The 20560-nt window shown below is 27.4% G+C and overlaps 1 protein-coding gene across 12 annotated transcripts; it reads right to left on the reverse strand.

Annotated features, from left to right (window-relative positions):
• Positions 1–1721: 1721 nt before the first annotated feature.
• On the reverse strand, positions 1722–20430 carry LOC129976627 (nucleolar protein 58-like). 12 transcript variants are annotated; one of them, XM_056090279.1, is made up of 11 exons: positions 20163–20430; positions 16088–16203; positions 12333–12559; positions 7950–8102; positions 6572–6726; positions 4228–4267; positions 3999–4049; positions 3768–3818; positions 3537–3587; positions 3305–3355; positions 1722–3126 (listed from the first exon to the last, which is right to left on the reverse strand). In XM_056090279.1, exons 1-11 carry the CDS (start codon positions 20301–20303, stop codon positions 3047–3049), a joined length of 1116 nt encoding a protein of 371 aa, XP_055946254.1. In that variant the 5' UTR covers positions 20304–20430; the 3' UTR covers positions 1722–3046. The 12 variants fall into 12 exon arrangements, with proteins under 12 accessions (XP_055946254.1, XP_055946265.1, XP_055946255.1 ...); XM_056090290.1 differs by having other exon boundaries at positions 20291–20428; XM_056090280.1 differs by lacking the exon at positions 3999–4049.
• Positions 20431–20560: the final 130 nt, after the last annotated feature.

A 20560-nucleotide genomic window follows, 5' to 3' on the forward strand; every position in this document is an offset into this window, starting at 1 on the left:
AAATCTATATAGTTATATTTTAAAATCTAATTTAAACTAATTTCCTAATTTTTAGCTTAATTTAACCCATATTAACATCATTCTAAAATATTCTCTTATTCCACCTTTTCTATTTAATTAATTCAATAGAAGCTCTGTAAAAATGCTGAAATCAGCAGTTCACATGCTCCAAGTGAAGGGATAAAAAACTGTTCAGTCAAACACATTCTTTTAAAAGATCCCTATAATTCCCTTACCTGGGTCGACACATGTAGAAAAATCCCCATAAAAATCTCACAGTATATAATCATGGGGATAAATCTTTCATTAGCTTTCATTCATTTCGCTCTTGTGTTGTTCTGTGTTGATGTATTTGTCGCTTCTGCTTGTACATAAATCAAGCCTCCCAGGATGGAATAAAATGAAATTAAAAATTCGGTGTTTTTTTCTATTTTCAGCCATGAAACTGCCTTAAAAATTATATATATATATATATATATATATGTAATATTATTTGTTGTGAAGCATGATGCAGTTTGAAGACAGTGAAGATACTTTACTTTTTGTGACGTCGTTTTATTTCATTTTGAAGAAGCAAGCATATGTACAAGCGACGAGCACACAGAATGACACAGAAAGGAATGAGGAAAAAGCTCTTGGACATTTTATCCCTGGTTTTATATAACTTATGATTTTGATAGGGAAAATATTTCTTTACAGTGCTAATGTATTATGAGATTTCGATAGGGATTTTCATTACACGGGTGGACGAGGTAGGGGAAACACAGGGAGATTTTAAAAAAGAATTTGCTTGATCAGCGGTATGTTATCTCTTCACGCGTAATGTGGGAAAGTTAGATTTTAGCTGATTCAACAAAGCTTCACTTGAATTAATTAAGTAGAGACAGTGGAATTGGATCACGAAATAAGAGAATATTTTAGAATGAAGTTACTATGGGCTAAATTAAGATGAAGTGACTATGAAAATTAATTAAATTGAAATTAGAGTTAAAATATCATTACATATATATATTATTCATATGAAAAAGCTGGAATACAAAATTTAAAATTCATTTAGGGCAGATTTTAAAGAGAAACAGGCATTTTTAGCTTCCGCTGTATTTATTTACATACTGTTGTACTGATTTTACTGTATATTAGATAGCATATGACAAATAAGAATAAGATTTATCAATATATTAAAATACATTTGACAGTTCCTTCCATTAGTTTTTGGTTTCAGAAGATAAAAAAAATACTCAAAAATAGATAAAAATCTTTTAAAAATGCAGTGTCTAAAAAAAAAATCTATTTACCTTTTAAGTAATAATATATAGACAACATCATATAATTTTTATTGACTAAGAATTCTATTTGCATCATAAAATAGACATTAAATTTATACATAATGTTTTAAATATCTCACACCAACACCTAAAGATTTTCTTTAGAATTGAAATTAAAAATGAGAATCTTGAATTGTTTGAAAAAAATAAATACTTCTTTCTGAATTTATTAACAGTAATAAAAAATCGGAATTAGTCTTCAATGCATAATTCAAAATATTAATTTTGGTGTGAGTATTTAAATGAAATTACACACAAGGAGCTATAGAAACCACACAAACAAGAATTCACACAAGAAGAATTTCTAAATACATTTATTTGAAAGTACTATAACAGAACAATCTAATACAATAAAAAATAAAAGTTATGTGAAAATACCATTTACATAATGATCGCATATGTTCTGAGAAAGTCATTTGCAATGCTTCTCAAATACAAGGTGGCTCAAATATGATCAGGACATCTTTCAGTGTAAACAAGCAGCATGGTCTTGAAAGATTGCAGTCATAATCCCTATTTTCATTCCTGCTCAGATTAGAGCTTATTCAGTCTAGCCTGAGAGTTTCTTTATGCTTCAGGATACCTTATGATGAGTGAACATAAATTGTTCTAGAGCATGGAACAATTCACTGTTACAGAATTTCTTAGTAGAAATTGCGCAGTACTCTGAAATTCACTTTAACAGCAGTAAAGGAAAGAACGCTCTAACAAAATTGTGTGTTGATTGATATAAATACCTCAGAGAAGGCAAGATGATAAAGCAAACCGGCATGACGCCTGTTAACAATGATGCCATGATTCAGACAGTTCAGAAGTGGATATAATGTCAACCAAAAGACCTTTTTATAAAGGGATTATAATACTTTCAGAGCATAGGAACAATTTGTTTACCTCAATATAGAGTATCACAAAAGATTGAAATTACAAGTAAGTGTTTGGAATCTTGTTCTTTTTTAAACCTGCCTTGAACGCATATAGACTACCTTATAAGTACCTTTTTGGTGTTTTAAATATTGAACCTGCTCTCTATATATACAATTTTTTTCCCTCATGTATTCCGAAAGAGTAAATTAAATTGTTACAATTATCTGAATTCTATTCAGTTTAATTTTTTGCAAAAATATACATTCAAACTGAAATATATTTACTGCAAATATGTCCGATTTTATGATATGAGGTATAAATTTAATTCTAGTTATAATATTTTTCCAGAATTTAAATAATGCCTGTATTGGTAAGTTCTATCAAATTTTAAAGATATTTAAATTATGTTCTTAACTGAAGTCACACATAAAAATTCTTAGTGATAAAAATATTAGCAAGCAGTTCATTTGATTCTTCAATTTTAGCAAGGAAATATAAATTTAAAAAGCAACAACATATAATTAAAAATCTTTCATTCGCTATTCATTGATGTTTTATTTTCTTATTTACAATGCACATAAAAAATTTATTTTCATTCCAAATATTTTGTCATAAAAGTATAAAAATGAAAATCCTTACAAGTATGCAGCAGAAGGTAGAATTTCTCTATTTTTAATAATCTCAATTTTTCTATCTAATAATAGGACATTAAAAATAGTTTTTAAATGATTATCCACGATTTGTAAATATATATTTGCTGGTATTTTGAATTTCATTTTAATTATTCAAAGTTTTAAAATGATAACGATTCAGATTATTCAAAAGTTTAAATAAAGCCATTTTGGTCACCATCTGAATTACAAATACATTTCTTCAGCAGAATATCTTGAATTGGGTTTTCTTTCTCTTTTGGGTCGTGAAGCAATGTTCTCAGATGCTAGAAATAAAATATATAAACATAAACATTTAAGTATGATTATTTAAAAAAAACAAAGAATTTCTCCTAAAATGAAGATATTAATGCATTACTAAAACACTGTTTTATTGTATAAGTTAAAAAGAATTTCATAAAGAAAATATAGAATAAAACTGGATGGTTTGTTTATAAAACTCACCAGTAGAATTCTTTCTTTCTCCTTTGGGTTGTGAAGCAATGTTCTCAGTTGCTAGAAATAAAATATATAAACATAAACATTTAAGTATGATTATTTAAAAAAAACCTGAAAGAATTTCTCCTAAAATGAAGATATTAATGCATTACTAAAAAACTGTTTTATTGTAAAAGTTAAAAAGAATTTCATACAGAAAATATAGAATAAAACTGGATGGTTTGTGTATAAAACTCACCAGTAGAATTCTTTCTTTCTCTTTTGGGTCGTGAAGCAATGTTCTCAGATGCTAGAAATAAAATATATAAACATGAACATTTAAGTATGATTATTTAAAAAAAACTGAAAGAATTTCTCCTAAAATGAAGATATTAATGCATTACTAAAACACTGTTTTATTGTAAAAGTTAAAAAGAATTTCATACAGAAAATATAGAATAAAACTGGATGGTTTGTGTATAAAACTCACCAGTAGAATTCTTTCTTTCTCTTTTGGGTCGTGAAGCAATGTTCTCTGATGCTAGAAATAAAATATATAAACATAAACATTTAAGTATGATTATTTAAAAAAAACTGAAAGACTTTCTCCTAAAATGAAGATATTAATGCATTACTAAAAAACTGTTTTATTGTAAAAGTTAAAAAAAATTTCATAAAGAAAATATAGAATAAAATTGGATGGTTTGTGTATAAAACTCACCAGTAGAATTCTTTCTTTCTCTTTTGGGTCGTGAAGGAATGTTCTCAGATGCTAGAAATAAAATATATAAACATAAACATTTAAGTATGATTATTTAAAAAAAACAAAGAATTTCTCCTAAAATGAAGATATTAATGCATTACTAAAAAACTGTTTTATTGTAAAAGTTAAAAAGAATTTCATAAAGAAAATATAGAATAAAATTGGATGGTTTGTGTATAAAACTCACCAATAGAATTCTTTGATGTATTGGATAAAGACATTCCAGTCTGAAACAGATTAAATCAATGAGAGCAATAAGTTTGAATACACTGAAGAACAAAAATATGCAAAATGGAATAAATTCCTTTGGCATTATAGTAACATGACAAATACAGGAGGATTCATATTGAATGAGTAAAAAAGAATAGTATAATACGAAATCTGTAATTCATTTATTTAATTGAAACAAATTTATTCTAAAACTACAATTATACAAATTTTATCTGGCAAAAGTAAAAATTCTTCTAGTATTGAAATCGCTATTAGAGGCTACTAAGAGACAGTGCTGTAATTATCAAAATGGTGCTATCCAAGCAAGAGAAAGCTCTCTGTGTTTTGGAATAAACCAAACATCTTCATTTATTGTCATTCAAAAACATTTTCATATAACATTTAGTAAAGAAAAAAAAAATACTGAATAATGGATAAAGCATTTTTAGGACATGGGCTACTTATGTAAAATTAGCTAGAATAAACACCTACTAAAGGATAGAAGAAATTGGGAAATGTTTTTGCAAAGTTTTGAAAAATCAATGCGTCATGTGAGTGCAGAACTGAATGTGTCTCAAACAACAGTGTGGATACAGACATCAAAGCCTTCCAACAAATCATTGTATAAAGATTTCTGTAAGGATCTGCAACTTAAGCTGGAGGTGGGTGGTTTTGCAAACAGAATTGTTTATGAAGCCTCCTTTCACATGTAGCAAAATTAACCACTATAATTTATGATTTCGGGGTATGGTAAATCCATATAGAATGATAGGAGATCAGCATGATTCTCCTAAAGATAATGTATTCTGCATCATAACTAAGAGTCTGTTTTTTTTGTTTTTTTTTTGCCATGGAAAAATTGGTTAATGGGTTTATTTGCCATGATATGCAAGACTCAGAGAGATTTTTCTTTTAAATCAGAGGAAATAGTCCCCAGATTCATTATGTAGCAAGATGGTTCTCCAAAGCATCGGTATAACAGAGTATGTCAATAATTAAACAATCGTATTCTCCATCACTGGATTGGTTGGACTGACATTGCTTTCTTCACTGCCAAGATCCCCAAATCTAACTCATTGTAATTTATTCCTATGGAGTTTTGTTATAGCCAAAGTCTTGTCTCCATTTCTCCAGGACTTACAGAAATTGAAACAGTGGTCAACTGATGTGTTGGACTCATTAACAAAGGATATTCTATTATGAGTGTGGCAGAAAATAGAATACCACATAAACATTTGCTGGGCCACCAGAGAGAGATATATAGAACAGCTAAAGAAATCCATACAAATTTATTTACTTTTTAAAGATATAGGATCATGAGAGGAAAAAGTCAAAGGAATCCTAATGTATGCAACATTTCTGTTGGATTAAAAAAAAAAAAATCTTATAGAGAACCTGCATTTGCAAATCAAAAATTATCAGACTCTGCTATCATAATATTTCTTGGAAGGGACATGAAATAATTAGACACTTCAGATTTCAGTTTTTGTTTTTGCACTTGACATAATTTTTTTTGTTGGAAATATATTCATGTTACTTATAACAATTAGCTCCTCAAAAACAGATAGCATTCATGAGGTTCTTGATCATGTAAAATTAACTTTTCTACTGACTATGGCAAAAAAAAAAAAAAAAAAAAAACTCTAATCAGAATGCTATTCAATCTAAAATAAAATTTAAATGCTGATTCATTTCAAATGATACCCCCTCAAATGGAAGGGGTTAAAATTTAGAGCAATGCTATGATATAATGGAGTACAACAATTATCTGTATATTAATAAAGAAAATTAAACAAATAATTTCAAAAATAATCAGCAGAGAGAACCTCATACTTAATACTGTTAAATATAATAAAAAGCCAACATGTCATATTTGTTTTTGACATAAATATTATAGGTATCCATTGCTAAATACCAGATGGATCAAAAGTCTTTAATGGAATTTAAAATGCTGTGGGTTTTTTGATCCACAGATAAATAATCTACAAATAAAAAAAAAGTATTATCCAGTTTTGTTCCTCTGCATATATAGGTCTCTTGGAAGTATCTGGAAAGGACCTTTTATATTCTTTGCTTTAAAAAGTAGGAATCTGTTATAAATATCTGGCACAATTTTTTTCTTTAATTTGCTGGAAAGGAGCTAGAACTCACAAACTTTTGCTTTGAATTCCAAGTTTTATCACAAAGAATAGATATTATTGATATTAAAATATCATCAACAGCAATTGACACAGTAGAAACAAATTCTATTTAACCATAATAAATTACAAATATTCCTCCATACTTTTCGAGTTGCCGCTAACAACAGAAACAGAACATACCTTAGACTTTTCAGATGCTTCATTTGTATTACTTTTCTCCTGAACCGTAGATTTACTGATTTTAGACTCTTCAGATACTTCATCTGTATTATTTTTCTCATCAACCATAGATTTACTGACTTTAGAAAAATCATCATCAAAATAAGCTTTCTCGGCTGAAAAATGTATACACACATGTGTATAATTATTAACAAAAATATTTTCAAATTTCTCACAGTTAATATTTTTTTTAAAGTGTCTTTCAATAGCTTAATGAAACAATAAAGAATGAGCCTGGATGGTAATTAAAATTTATTTAAAATTAAACTTACTTTACTTAAAATATTTTTTTAACTAAAAAAATATTTTCAGTTAAAAGAATTATAATAACATAAAGAATATTGAATTTATAAGCCCTGCAAAAGTTTAGTAATACAGTAGCAAGATACAGTACAGTCTAGTAGTTAAAATAAACAACTAAATATTATCTCTGCAGTTATTGAGCACATTCAACTGTTATATCATTTTTTATACCAAAAACCATGACTAATATAAACCCTTTATTTCAATCCTTTGACAATTTAATTATAGGGTGTATTGGATGCTTCTACCAGATTATGAAATTCGCTGCTTATATATTTAAAACTAACAAAACATGAGTGGTCAGATCATATTAAAATTCTGACATAATAAAGAATTATATATGTTAATGCAACTGTAACTGGATGTACAATATTCTAATTCCATTCATAACTAATAGAACAAGTCTACTGTCACCTCATTTATGACAGGTGAGATATTAATATGATTAATTAGGGAATAATTAGAAATAAATTAAAACAAATTGCTAGAAATGTATTTCTATTTATATACATTTCTATTATTTATTTTTACATTATAATTTAAATATTGAGAAGTATCATTCTGATAATATTGTTCCTTTTTCAATTCCTACTATTAGTTCACACTCTCCCTATATATCTTGTTTAAATTTTCAATCGTTAATAAAATACTTTTTATTCATCCATTTAAGTTCAAATGCATTTTTTTAAAGTAGTGGATGACACTTGATGTTAATACGGTTCTTTTTCCAAATATTAATAAATTAATTAAATTTGTCCAGCAATTTCTATTTGGTCGCCAAATGATCGCCAAGCTCTGAGACTACTGACGCGACACCCGATCATAAATAATATAAGAAAACAAATAGGAATTCAATTTAAAAAATTTTGCCACTTAATATTGTAGTTCTGTCATATGTATATACATATTTATATAAATTGTAATTATTTAATAAAAAGTAACTAAAATAAAAAAAATTGTTGACCTAAGTAGGAAATGGCTTAAAAAATTGTTTTTATATGTTACTTGCTAACACATTTACTTAGTCATAGCTTACCAGTTTTAAAAGAAATCCGTTTTACTTGCTTTTCACCCATTTCATCTTCAGATGAAACAACTATTTCATCATCAAATGATGAAAGATCACTTGTATGAACAGAGCTCACAGATTCATCAGAAACATCCATTAAAGATACAAACGAATCACTATCTATATTCAAGAAATTTCAATTCAATATTTAGTACAAAAGAAATTATATATATATTTATAAATGATGATATTTTGTACTTATTTGTAAAAACTTATTTGCATTCAGGTAATATCTTATTTGCACAGAACTAAATACATAAATTCATACATACTGCAGACATTTAATAAAATAAAAATTAGTTTACAGACAAGACAATAAGCAAAATTCTTTATGTAAAATGCTTCATGCTTCTTGGAGATAAAATACAAATTTTATGCTTATCATATCTGATGCTGACAGCAAACAAAGAAGCAACTTCGAGCAACAAAAACAAGATTAGTGATATTTGTATATTAATTGCATGCCACTGGCAAACTTGAGGTTTATATTATTGTTGAATATAATCAAAAGACTATTATGATATTTATGGTAATTTTTGGGGCTAATTAATTATCGGTATCGGTATTCATGAATACTGTTAATACACAAATATTACAAGAACTAATTTTTATAGTCATCTCTTATTTTTAAGTTCTACATATATTTAATATTGTTTCATGTTATCTTATTAAGAGAAAAAACAACAACGTTCTTTCTAGTAAATATATCTATCTCTACTAAAAATCAAAACAAATTTATGTGTGTTGTGACTTATGGCACTTTTAAAGCGATTTAAGCCGAGTGAGCCTCTCTTGTTTTTTCAGCAGCGCCATCTAGGGTCAAGAGTACGACTTAGCTACGTCATGCACAACTCCTTTTTAGGGAGGGGGCACATTCACACACCTCACACAGGAGAAGAGCAACCATGCCTGAAACGGGACGCCCAGATCACGGGGAAGATGCACTTCCTCTATGCCAGGACGACGGCAAAACAAATTTATACTTATTGTTATTGTATACTTATATTTATTGTATTGGTACTATATAGAACAAGGGTGGCGAACCTTTATGGATGAATGTGCCATTTTTTCTAAAGAAATGTTTAATGAGGTATAGATGCATCATCAAATAATTTTGGCGTGATTATTGGGAAAATAATAAAAGTACATACTAACAACTAAAAACTCTTTATTTACTACAAAAAAATACATTTTGCACTCTATAGTAGTAAAGGGTTTAGTTATATGTGCAATTCAAATTAAAGTAACATTAGTGTGACTTCTTTTGTTGCATATTAGGATTACAAGATGTCACTTTTGGCAGAATGCCTGCTGAATTGATCTACCAAATGGTTTCCAAGAGAGTCTTTAATGCTATTCGTCTTGAAAATAATAATTCACAGGCATAGGTAGATGAAAATATGGTTAAAATAGCATAAGTATGAGTTTCCAAGATTTCATTCCTGGCATTTTTACTTATATTGCTTGTTAATCTTTTTGTTTCAATCAATTCCACCTTTTTCCTTGTTTCATAAATTTTTGAATCCATATTGAACTAGACTGGAAATCAATCAGTTGCATTTCAAATTCTTCAATTTGCAACTAATCGAATTGGAACAAGTTCTGTTTATCAAATGAAATCACATCAGAGTACATAATAAACTTGAGCGTTTCTGATAATTCTTTGAACTGAAAAAAATCTGGCTGAAAATTCCTTGATTGACAAACTAATTACAGAAATAAATACTTCAATAACTTTTTCTTTGTCTGGTTTCTCATGTACATCTAAATCTTTGATATATATATATTTCAAATTTAGGAAGTACTTGTAGTTTTTTTAATAATATCGTCCCTAAAACATGCAAACCAGCGTCAAAAGTGCAAATAACATCCATCATGACGATAATTGTTTCATTTGTGTCCTGAAGCTTTATGTTTAATTCATTGAAATGTTGGCATATGTCTGTAAAAAACATCAATTTTGAGAGCCACATAATATCCAACAACAGTGGATACTGTTCAATCCCCCCCCTTTTGCAGAAATAGTCTGATTTCTTCCAAGCAGTCAACAAATCTTTGAAGTATGTTCCCTCGGCTCAACCAGCGAACATTATTATTCATTAGTAAGCCCTCATCCATGGAGTTTACTTCATCCAACAAAGCCTCAAACTTTTGCTCATTTAAAGCCTGCGACTATATTAGGTTGACTATTTTTGTGACTAACATTCATTACATTATCAAGAGATGTTAAACCATTCTTAGAACACAAGGCTTGTTGGTGAATAATGAAGTAGAGTTCAAGAATTGAATGTCCTACGTCTGTTTGAAATAAACTAATGAAACCATTTTTTTGCTCACCATATTTGGAGCACCATCAATTATTGAAACAAATCTTTTCAAATCAATTTCTTTTTCAACAAGCGAATTTTTAACGGCTATACAAATATCTGGGCCCTTTTTAAAATGGAATGAAAACACCATTTGTTTGTAATACTTCATTGTTACTTTGTTATTTTGAACTAAAATGCAAACCATTTTGATAGGTGTCCTGCCCAAAATATTGTGTTCCATGCCATCAATGGCGCATGTGTCAATGGTTCGCCATCCCGGATATAGGACAAACTGTCAGGATAAAAGATTATCAAATTTAATCAAAATATACTAACATGGGTGGAAATATACATGCTAGAATGATAAAAAACCTTTTATCAATTAAACAGTCAGCAAAACTTTAAATGTGTCAATAACTTTTATTACATTATCATGCATAAATGATAATGCACAATTTTAACATATAAACATTTTTTAATTATCTAAATAATTATAAAATTTTCCCTAAATTTTGAACATTTTTGTTAAAAATAATTTTATATGCAGTTTGCAAAACTGTTTTTCATTCTTAAAATGAAATTCGATGGAACTTTGAAAGAGGTTAGAATAAAAACTAAGGAAAGAATATTTAGTTTATATTTTCATATTTATTGGGAGGGGGAGGGGGTAACATAAAGGATTTTATTTTCTGATTTTTTTTTATTCAATCTATTATGAAATCTAGGCACAAATATTATTAAATATAAAGCGCATTAAGAATTAAATCATGTACGTTAAAAATTAACTAACTATTAAATTTTTTTAATCAATCTGTTTCAAACCAACTAAAATGCTGTTGAATATTTTTACATACTACAATTAAATTGCATTACATTTTACATCTTATCACGGCGAGGGAGTTTTCCTGGACGGAATGGGCGAAGTATGTTGGGAGAGTATTCTCCTGTTAGGGTCACCCAAGGTGTGAAGGCCATTCCATTATGCTCAGCTAAATGCAATGCAGATATGAGGCAAAGTCAGACTTCAGCCTTTGGTGCCTCTAGGTCTTTGACCTCTTGAAGCTGCATTTTAAGCCCTTTTATCATGAATCTAGCATCTTGAGGCTGTGCTACATGGTTTGAAGGCGTTTGGGCTCATGGACCTGGTTTGATGTTACTGTCGACCAGATGGGATAAGCCACAACACACATTTTACATAAGGAATAAGAACCAGAATTTGCTTCAATTTCTTTTTTTTTTTAATTTGAAGTTTAAATACTTTACTGAAGAAATCATAAACATTAAGAGATGCATTAGATCCAACTGAAATGAAACATAATCACCAAAGGAGGCAAGGATGTGTGTGTGTATATATATATATACTTGTTTTTAATTTTAAAAAAAAGGGAAGTTTAATTTACAAGAGAAAATACAATATTATTTCACTGAATCCATTTTACATTCAAAAGAAATAAATAACAAATCAGCATGTTGGCAAAGGAAAAGAAGAAAATTTTATATGCATAAAGCTATATTAAAGCCTTAATAAAAGGAAGTTTCAAGGGACTTTAAGTGCCCTCAAAAGTGTTTTGATAATGAGGGCCCTTCTAAAGCTATTTTAAGGCCTATGAGAACCTATTTTTTTTACAGAGTCAAAATGGCATATAGTTTTAGAAAACTTCACTGTCTCTTTTTCCTGCTTTCTGTATTCCTAGATGATGTGCAGTGCTGTGCTTGTCAAGGTTTTAACAAAGAAATCTCGACAAAAGATAAAAATAGGATTCTTTAAAATTATGAAAAATAAAATTTTTAAAGAATTCCATATTTGTCACTTCAAAGAATGTTTTACATATAAATATAGAAAATTCATTCGGCACATTTAATACAACAACATTTTAATACATGCCATTGAATTAAAAAGTATAGTTTGATGGATATTTAGGGACTTAAGAAAATTCTTTGAATGGATTACTCCTTTCTGAATAGGTGACATGCCTAAGAGCTGTTACAGAAATAAGTTGCATCTATATACATTTGCTGGATTTTTGAAAAAGTGACTTACCTTCCATTGGGAATGTTTGATTTTTCTCATTAGTATTTTGGGAAATTTTAGATGAATCCTTTTTTTGCTTTCTTTTTTTACCTCCATCATTCTTGGAATTAGAACATTCTGATTTTTCATACAGCCTTTTCAAGGCTCTTTTGGCAACAACTGTGGCTTCCTGGCTAAGTTTATCAGAAAGTGTTTTCGATATTAATTTATTGAGCTCTATGGCAAAAAGACCAATCCTAAAAAGAAAGATTAATAGAAACAGCATAAATATAAAAAAATGTTCATATAAAACATTTTAAGGCCATGAAAAAAATAAAGAAAAATTATTTTAACGCAAAAAAATAATTTTTTGTATTTTCCACTCAAATAGTGATTTACAGTTGATTGATTTCATAGCAGTGGGGCAGTTAAAAAAATTTTTTTTATAAAAAAACAAACCTTTATTTAGAAAAAGACTGCCACAATGCTAAAAACCAGAATTTTATGGAAGCATTTTTTTTTTTTTTTATTTCCATCAATATAACGTGGCATGGATTAAATTACCAGATGGTCCTGATTGGTTTCTTCATCTTTAAAAATTTGAAAATGTAATCATATCTTGTCAAAATAAAATAATCTTTTCTCAAAGATTCAAAATCCCCCAAAGGAGAAGATAGAATGTGGCAGTGCTTTCTCCCAAATGAGTGACATACACATAATGATATTATACATAAAAAAACAAAAATTTCCCTAACAGAAAAGTACCAGTTAAAAAATAAATTCTCAAATTACTCTTGCTAAAATAGGGCATTATACTTGAAATCTGCTGCATATTGAAAATAGAAGCCTTTTATCAATGTAAATTGTATACCATATTAGCAACAAAAATTTAAAAAAAAATATTCATATATATCTGATCAAAAAGCTGATAGAAATGTTTACCTTGATATTTCTTTCTGCTAACTACTACTACCTTAATTGAATTCTTTCAATTTATTAGATATATTTTAAATAGTTGAGGTAATGGACATTTTTACTTTGGGGAACTTTAATCACAGTAGATACTGCTGTGTCCAGAAATATATCACAAATGGATAAAAATCAAAATTTTTAATAGATTTTCATAAATTTATCAAATGAGATTAGAAGCATTAAAAAATATATTCATGTAATGCCAAAGACAGAATATAGTTCTTTTTTCTTTTTTAACTCAAAATATAATAACATTCTTAAACTTAGAATTCGTTTTAACTTTTTAAAGAGAAACACAGAATCATTTAAAGAATATAGTTAAAAATTTCTACACCCCCCCCAAAAAAAAAAGTTATATTAATGTTATCTAAATTTATATAATTCTTTTAATTATTTTTGAAAGGCAGGAGGCAAGATTTATTTTTAAAGTTTGATATATTAACATTTAAAAATGAATAAGAAAATGTATTTTCAAACACAAAGTGACAGAGAAAGAGAAACAACTTTATAATATATATAAAATAAGAAGCATGATTTCTTTACAATGAACTTCAATTATTTTAAGATGAAAATTTTTCCAGTTACTTTCATACTTATGAGAAGGAGACTTTGAATGCAATATTTATAACAAAACATAGTTACATTATCAGAGTTGCCACTCAAATCTAAAAAAAACATCTTATTTTTCCATTTTTTTTAATGTACATGTATTCAAGATACTAGGAAAAGCATGAATAGCACTCATGTGCTAGTTATAATGCAATATGATTTTAAGGTGTGGAAAAAGCAAGGACAGGAAGCAACAATTTAAAATTAATAAAAATAATAGCAAATTAAAAGAAGTTTTATATTCACATACAAAAAAAATTCTCTTTATTTATTATCTAGAATTTAACAAGACAAAATTTATATATTGTGGGGGGGGGAGAGAGAGATTACCGATCATGCTCTTTAATTGTAAGTCACACAAAATTAAGGACTTGGGTAATTGGATAACTTGGATAAAACACAAAACATTTTTGTTATCATGATACAACTCATTTGATGATTACTTAAAAATAATATTAAAAACAAGATTATTTTTTATATTTACTCGTTTCTTTCCTATTTATGTATTTGGGCAGCAATTTCTGAAGATTTTTTCAACTATCGATTTCTTGGTGCTAATCCTTAACAAATAAAGTAAGACATTTTTATATGGCCCAAAGTACATTTATTAGCTATTTCACTTTCAGTGAACATATGTGAAAATATTTCTTATATATTATTGAATGCATTAAAGGACGAATGTGAAACAACAAGTTTTAATACCCATAAAAATTCAACTTTAAATGATTGTTCTTAGAACTAAAAAGTTCAAAATCAGTTTATTTTTGGACATTAAATTTGACATTTTCAGATCAAACATCATCTTTTCCTTATTCCTTTTAGATACTAAGCCCATCAATGATGACTCTTTTGAACTAGCACGGAGTCTTGTATGTTTTCCTCTTTTTACATGACTAGTTAATGCCTGTTTTCCCATTTTATTTAGGCTTATTATCTGCTTACAAAGCAAGCAGTAAGCAACAAACTTCTCAAACCCATTCTACGAAATCGGGATTGACATTTTGTCCAATCCATATTAAATATGGATTGTTTTTAAAAAAATTCTCTAATCTACTTTGAATAAGCTTACAGTTTTTCAAATAATAAAAAAAAATCTCAATAAACTCAAGTATGGTAGACAAAACATTACAGTGCTGCTTCCACAGATTGAATGTTCCTGTCAAAGAAATGTATTCTATTCTTTCATGCAGTTACAGAAGTCTTGTGCATGCTCATAAGCAGCAATTCAATATCTCATGGAAAAAGAACAACTTACTCAAAAATCTGGACTGATCTCTACAGAAAAAAAAAGGACAGAGAGAAGAACACACATAACACAATTGAGAATGTTATTGTTTCATTTTAAGAAGCAATCACTACGACCTTTCCTTCTTGCAATCTTTAAAGTTCAGCATTTTTTAGATGGAGGAAAAATAACAATAACTAATAATATCCCTGGCTTTTATGAAAATTTTCAAATTGCCATAGTTTTTTTTTCTTTCTTACGATTTTTAAATTCTCTATGTTTTCCTTCTGACTATTCATCAACTCAACAACTATGTATTAGACTAAAATTTAGAGTAAAATCCTAGTGAACATGAAAGTTCATACTTCCAGCTTTTATAATACAAGAAAATTTATTACAATTATATAACTTTACTTATGTACTTTTATTTATCTACCTTTTAAAAAAAATATCTTGTAAAATATTGTTTAACACAAATATTAATATGCCATAAATGAATACATAAACCTATACAACAAAATTTCAGCTATTTTGCAATGAATCAGCTGCAAATCATAAAATTCCAGGATTAGGAGCTTTTAATTTAAATTAGACCTAAGCCAAGTCCTATAATTGCATGATCACGAAATATAACTTCCTCATTTTATCGCTAAAACATCTGATAATAAAGGAAAACAAAAATTTGAATCATAAAGATAACACTCATTTTTACTTTCCTTATGCTAAGAAGAGCATATATTTTATCCATTTTTTTCCATAACATTAATTTATGAATATCAATTATCAGCATATAAAATAACTTCAGCTCTGAAGTCAAAACAATGCAATACATAAAAAGTGGTACATTACAAATAAACAAAAACTGTATAGAATCAAATCCAGCAAATTATTTAAAACTAAATCACATTTATGTATAAATTTAATTAGTGTTTCAAAATCTCATGATGGTACTAAAATAACATAAAAAGGACCAAATTACTTAGAAATATGACGTTTCTTTTCTTTGCGTCCTTCTTCATCAGGCAATTGCTGAACATTTGTCAGAGAATCAAGCATATGCTGAAGTGCAACTTCTTGCATCTGTTTATAGGGAAGCTAAATTTAACAAAGAAAAGACAACATATTAATGATAGATAGCAAAAAAAAAAAAAAAAGCTATAAAAAATAATAAGCATTTATTTCTTTAGAATAGGGCTTGATAAACTAAGATGAGATCCCAAACAAGGTATGTAATAGGGTAAAAATATTCATACAAAAGTATCTTTCCAATGTTTCGAAAAATAAAGAATTAAGAGAAATTACTTAAAAGATTCATTAATAAATTAGCTAAATGATGAATTCTAATCTATTCTTCTTTTAGCTGTGCTTTCTTTTTTTATTGCTTAAATTTAACAATTGTTTCAAAAGTTTTTTGAGAGAATTTGAATAACACTTTTTTCACTGAAAAAACAAATCTATATCTTTAAAATACAGAAAATGTAAGAGGCATTTAGACAATTTTTATATCATATGAAGTTTATGATCCTCAATAATGATTTATCCCCCTCCCAAACTTCTTGTTTTGAGCCATCACAATACGAAATTGACAGAACCTCAACATTAATAATTAGAACAATTTTATTTCTTAACTAATTTCACCATTTTGTAAACATAGTTAATAAATGAGAATGCTCTATGTTTATTGTACAAGTATATATATATTTTTTTACTTGCGATGATATATAATTGATATAGTTCATCAAATTTGGTTTAATGTAAGCAAATTAATACTATTAATATGATGGGCAAACAATCAGATGATGAATTAATATGATGCCGAAAAAGATTAATACATTTTTATAATGTGCTATGTATGTAAGTATGAGATCATACATAGGTGAATAGGGCATACATTTTTCAAGGGGTATAAAAAATTACGCTCTGGCCTTATGCATTTCAAAAAATTTTCCCATACTACAAATTTCACTACTGGCAAAAACATTTGGAGTACTAGTGCTTTATAGTGGCCCCTGGGTTTGCATAGCAATTTTCAGATTATGGCAAGCTTTATTATCTTGACAATATAATTTGCATCTTGTTGATAAAATCTGGGATAACAATAAGACACAAGTACCACTTCTTGTTTTTGATGCAACATTTTGGATATATTTAAGCTGCCGCTCAAAAGATTTAATTACATTTTGTAGAATTCATTGAAAATTATCAGCAAAAGATTAGCTTTCTGCAGTTTTTGCATTTGGATTAATTTTTAATCCAAATAACTTCTAAAATATCTCGTTTTGCGTAATAAAATAAGTATGAGATACTCATTTTCTGCATTATAATATTTTATTTAAAATTATCTTTTGCATTACAAATATATTTGTTTATGGATGTGTAGAGATTTCATTGAATGTTATTGTTAAACAGATTTCTACTTTTTCACATACAACACACATTTTTAATTTTGCCTACAATAATGAAGTTTCAGCATGAGTTTAACGAAGTTTTTGTGATAATTAAATAATTTAATTTTCATTTGTAAAAAGAAAAAATAAAAATGTGATCCCACACAATGCTGGATATTTCAACTAGTATTTAACATCTTCTTTAAACATAAAAAAATTTGCAACTCATAATATTTCTAAATTTTTCATCTAACCAAGTGTTTGTTTTCATTGTTTTAAAAACATTTACACCAATTTTCACCAATTATAAATTTTAACCTAAACTCACAAATAAGCATTAAAAAAATAGAAGTTTCCTCATAATAATTGCATTTCTGATAAGAAGATTCCACTTTTAGAAAGATATATATATATATATATATATATATATATATATATATATATATATAATACATCAAAAAAGTTTTGCTAAGACCAAATGACTGATAATAATGTTAAAAGTTGACTTCCAATTTTAATAGTTCTGACTAGAAAGAATCATTATTCAAATTTTAACATTAATGAATTGCAGATCTTCTAGTGTTTTTACAATTTCAGAGGAAGCATTCTGCCAATGAATTTTATCATATACTTCCATAATATGCAGCCTTTTGTATTATAATTTATCATACTATAAAAAAAAAAATTGTCCCTGCATTTTGGAATACTTTTTTCAAACCATTAATACAAAAATTTGATACAAATCAATACTTATTGTTTTAAAGCCACCTTCCAATTTTCATCTTTTTATTTTGTTGAACTTTTCAGTCACTACTTTTAGACATATCAATAGAAAGATCAATAATCATTCAACAAAATTTTAAAAAAAATTTAATACAAGATATTTTATCAACTTTTATTTATCTGGTCCATTCTGTTTTTAACTTAATGTGTTTATAGATAGATAAACTATTCTTCCTTCTCCATCCCCCCCCCAAATTTTCAGAAGCACAAAATACGAGGATTTATCAGCATATTTGAATTTTTTTTAATAATTAAATAAGGAGAATCATCCATTATCCCATCAATAAATACCAAATTACCTAGTCTCGATGCTAATGTGCACACACCCATATAAGAACATTTCAGTTCATAGGAATATGTTTTTCTCTCCATACAATTATATCCCATTATTTTATCTGCAAATAAGAATAATTCTCATATATTTTTGGCTTATTTATTATAGATTTTGCGAAGAAAAATTTAAGTTTTCTATTTTTTTCCCAAATAAAATTTGCTGGTTGAATGTCCATGCAATCCAGCAAATTCAGGCATTAATCAAACAATATCAGGTCAAATTGAAGTAAAACACATTTTGATTAAATCTGCAGAAATATTTTTCAAAAATTTTTTTAACTGTAAATTTATTATGTTAACTTTGCAAAATGATCAATCCTTACCTTATTTTTGATTTGATTACCATTAGATTTATTTTCATTTGATTAAAGCATTTCATCATATACTGTACCATAAATAAATCATTTAAACTTATTAATTTAGTGATATGCCGAACCGATTTACCACTATTATAATGAAAAATAATCCCTTTTCCAATTATTTGTTTTTTTCTTCTTAATGCTACAAGCTATTTTAAACTAATAAATAGAAAAGAAAAAAATTAAGAACGTAGAGATTAATTTTGATTATGAATTTATTCCAAAAATTTGTTGCTGTATAATATAAGTATCCATGTGATATCTTTATTTCTGCTTTTTTATTTCAAAAATTAGATAAAATAAAATGTATTCCCTCCTTCTGAAGATATAAAAAAATCATGTCGATATATATATATATATATAAATGGACAGATTCAAATTCAATTCCATGTTACAGCGCTTTTCCCATCATATTTTAAAAGTATACGAATGCTTTTGATGGCTATTGAATATTTTAATTAAACTATTATATCTGTTAAAATCATATATGACCCTAATATAAAAAAGTCAACAAAAGTATAAACTGCATTGTTTATTAATTGCTATGCTTGGAGCATATTACATTACATATGGAGCTAACTCCATACTATTTCGATTCTATTTTTGATGGGAAGAATTAATCTTCTTATTAATCAAATACTTAAATTCTTTATACCATTATTAAATAGTATATAATAGTTTTTGAGCTAAATTAGTTTCTGGCACAAAAAGACAAAAACATTTATTTTTCTTTAAAGCTTACATTACCTCCACCCACATTTTTTAGTTAAATATCTAAGAGAGAATTAAAACTTAATTGAAAAGTCTAATGGTATCATGCCTCATAAAAATAGCTCATAGAAAACTGCAGAAATCTCTGATAGATGATTATTGCGGGTCAAATTTTTTCGATACTTTTATTCTTCTTACGAACAAAATGAGCAAAAACAACCACAAATAATTATTATTCAAAGCACAATAAGCGATGGTGAACTAATACATCTTAAGATGGAAACAATGGGGGGAGGGGAAAATCCTGTTAACTGTCAATGTTTCGAATTAACAGAAACTTTAAATTGCTTTTCTATAACCTCAAACACTGATTTGAAACTCATAGTTTTGGCAATCGTTTCTATACTAGCAGGCATAATATAAATATAAGAAGCTTAGACTAAGTTAAGTGATTAAAAAAATTTAAGAAAACAAAAATTACCGAATCTTTAACGAATGCTAACATTTCACGATGTGCATTCTCAAAATAATTATTCGCTTTTAGTTCTTCCATAACATCATTGACGTTTATTTGTTTTAGAAAAGATTTCTTAAGTCTTAAGTTCTTACGTGAGGTACTCATTGCAAATGATCTTTCTCTATAATATGTTAGAGACTGTCAAATTTTCTTTTTTGAAATTATTTTAGTAATAATAGACAATTTTTTAGTTTAATTCATAATGTAATAGCTAATGCACAAACGGTTTCAATTTCCCCAATTTCTGATGAGTGGAGTTGAAGCATGCTAACTCTGTTTTTTGGAAAAATCGTCTCATCAAATATTTTTTTTAATATTTAAAACTACTTTTGAAATGTTCATATTAGTTTTTATTTGTATTT

This window comes from Argiope bruennichi, chromosome 7 (assembly GCF_947563725.1).
Source record: "Argiope bruennichi chromosome 7, qqArgBrue1.1, whole genome shotgun sequence".
Classification (NCBI taxonomy): Eukaryota; Metazoa; Arthropoda; class Arachnida; order Araneae; family Araneidae; genus Argiope; species Argiope bruennichi.

Excerpts from the sequence above, each read along its gene's own strand:
- LOC129976627 (XM_056090279.1), bottom strand. The coding sequence starts at position 20,303 with ATGAGTACCTCACGTAAGAACTTAAGACTTAAGAAATCTTTTCTAAAA. Across the intron at positions 6,727-7,949 it reads ACGGATTTCTTTTAAAACTG|CCGAGAAAGCTTATTTTGAT; the intron begins GTAAGCTATGAC and ends TACATTTTTCAG. Across the intron at positions 3,356-3,536 it reads AGAAAGAAAGAATTCTACTG|CAACTGAGAACATTGCTTCA; the intron begins GTGAGTTTTATA and ends TTTTATTTCTAG.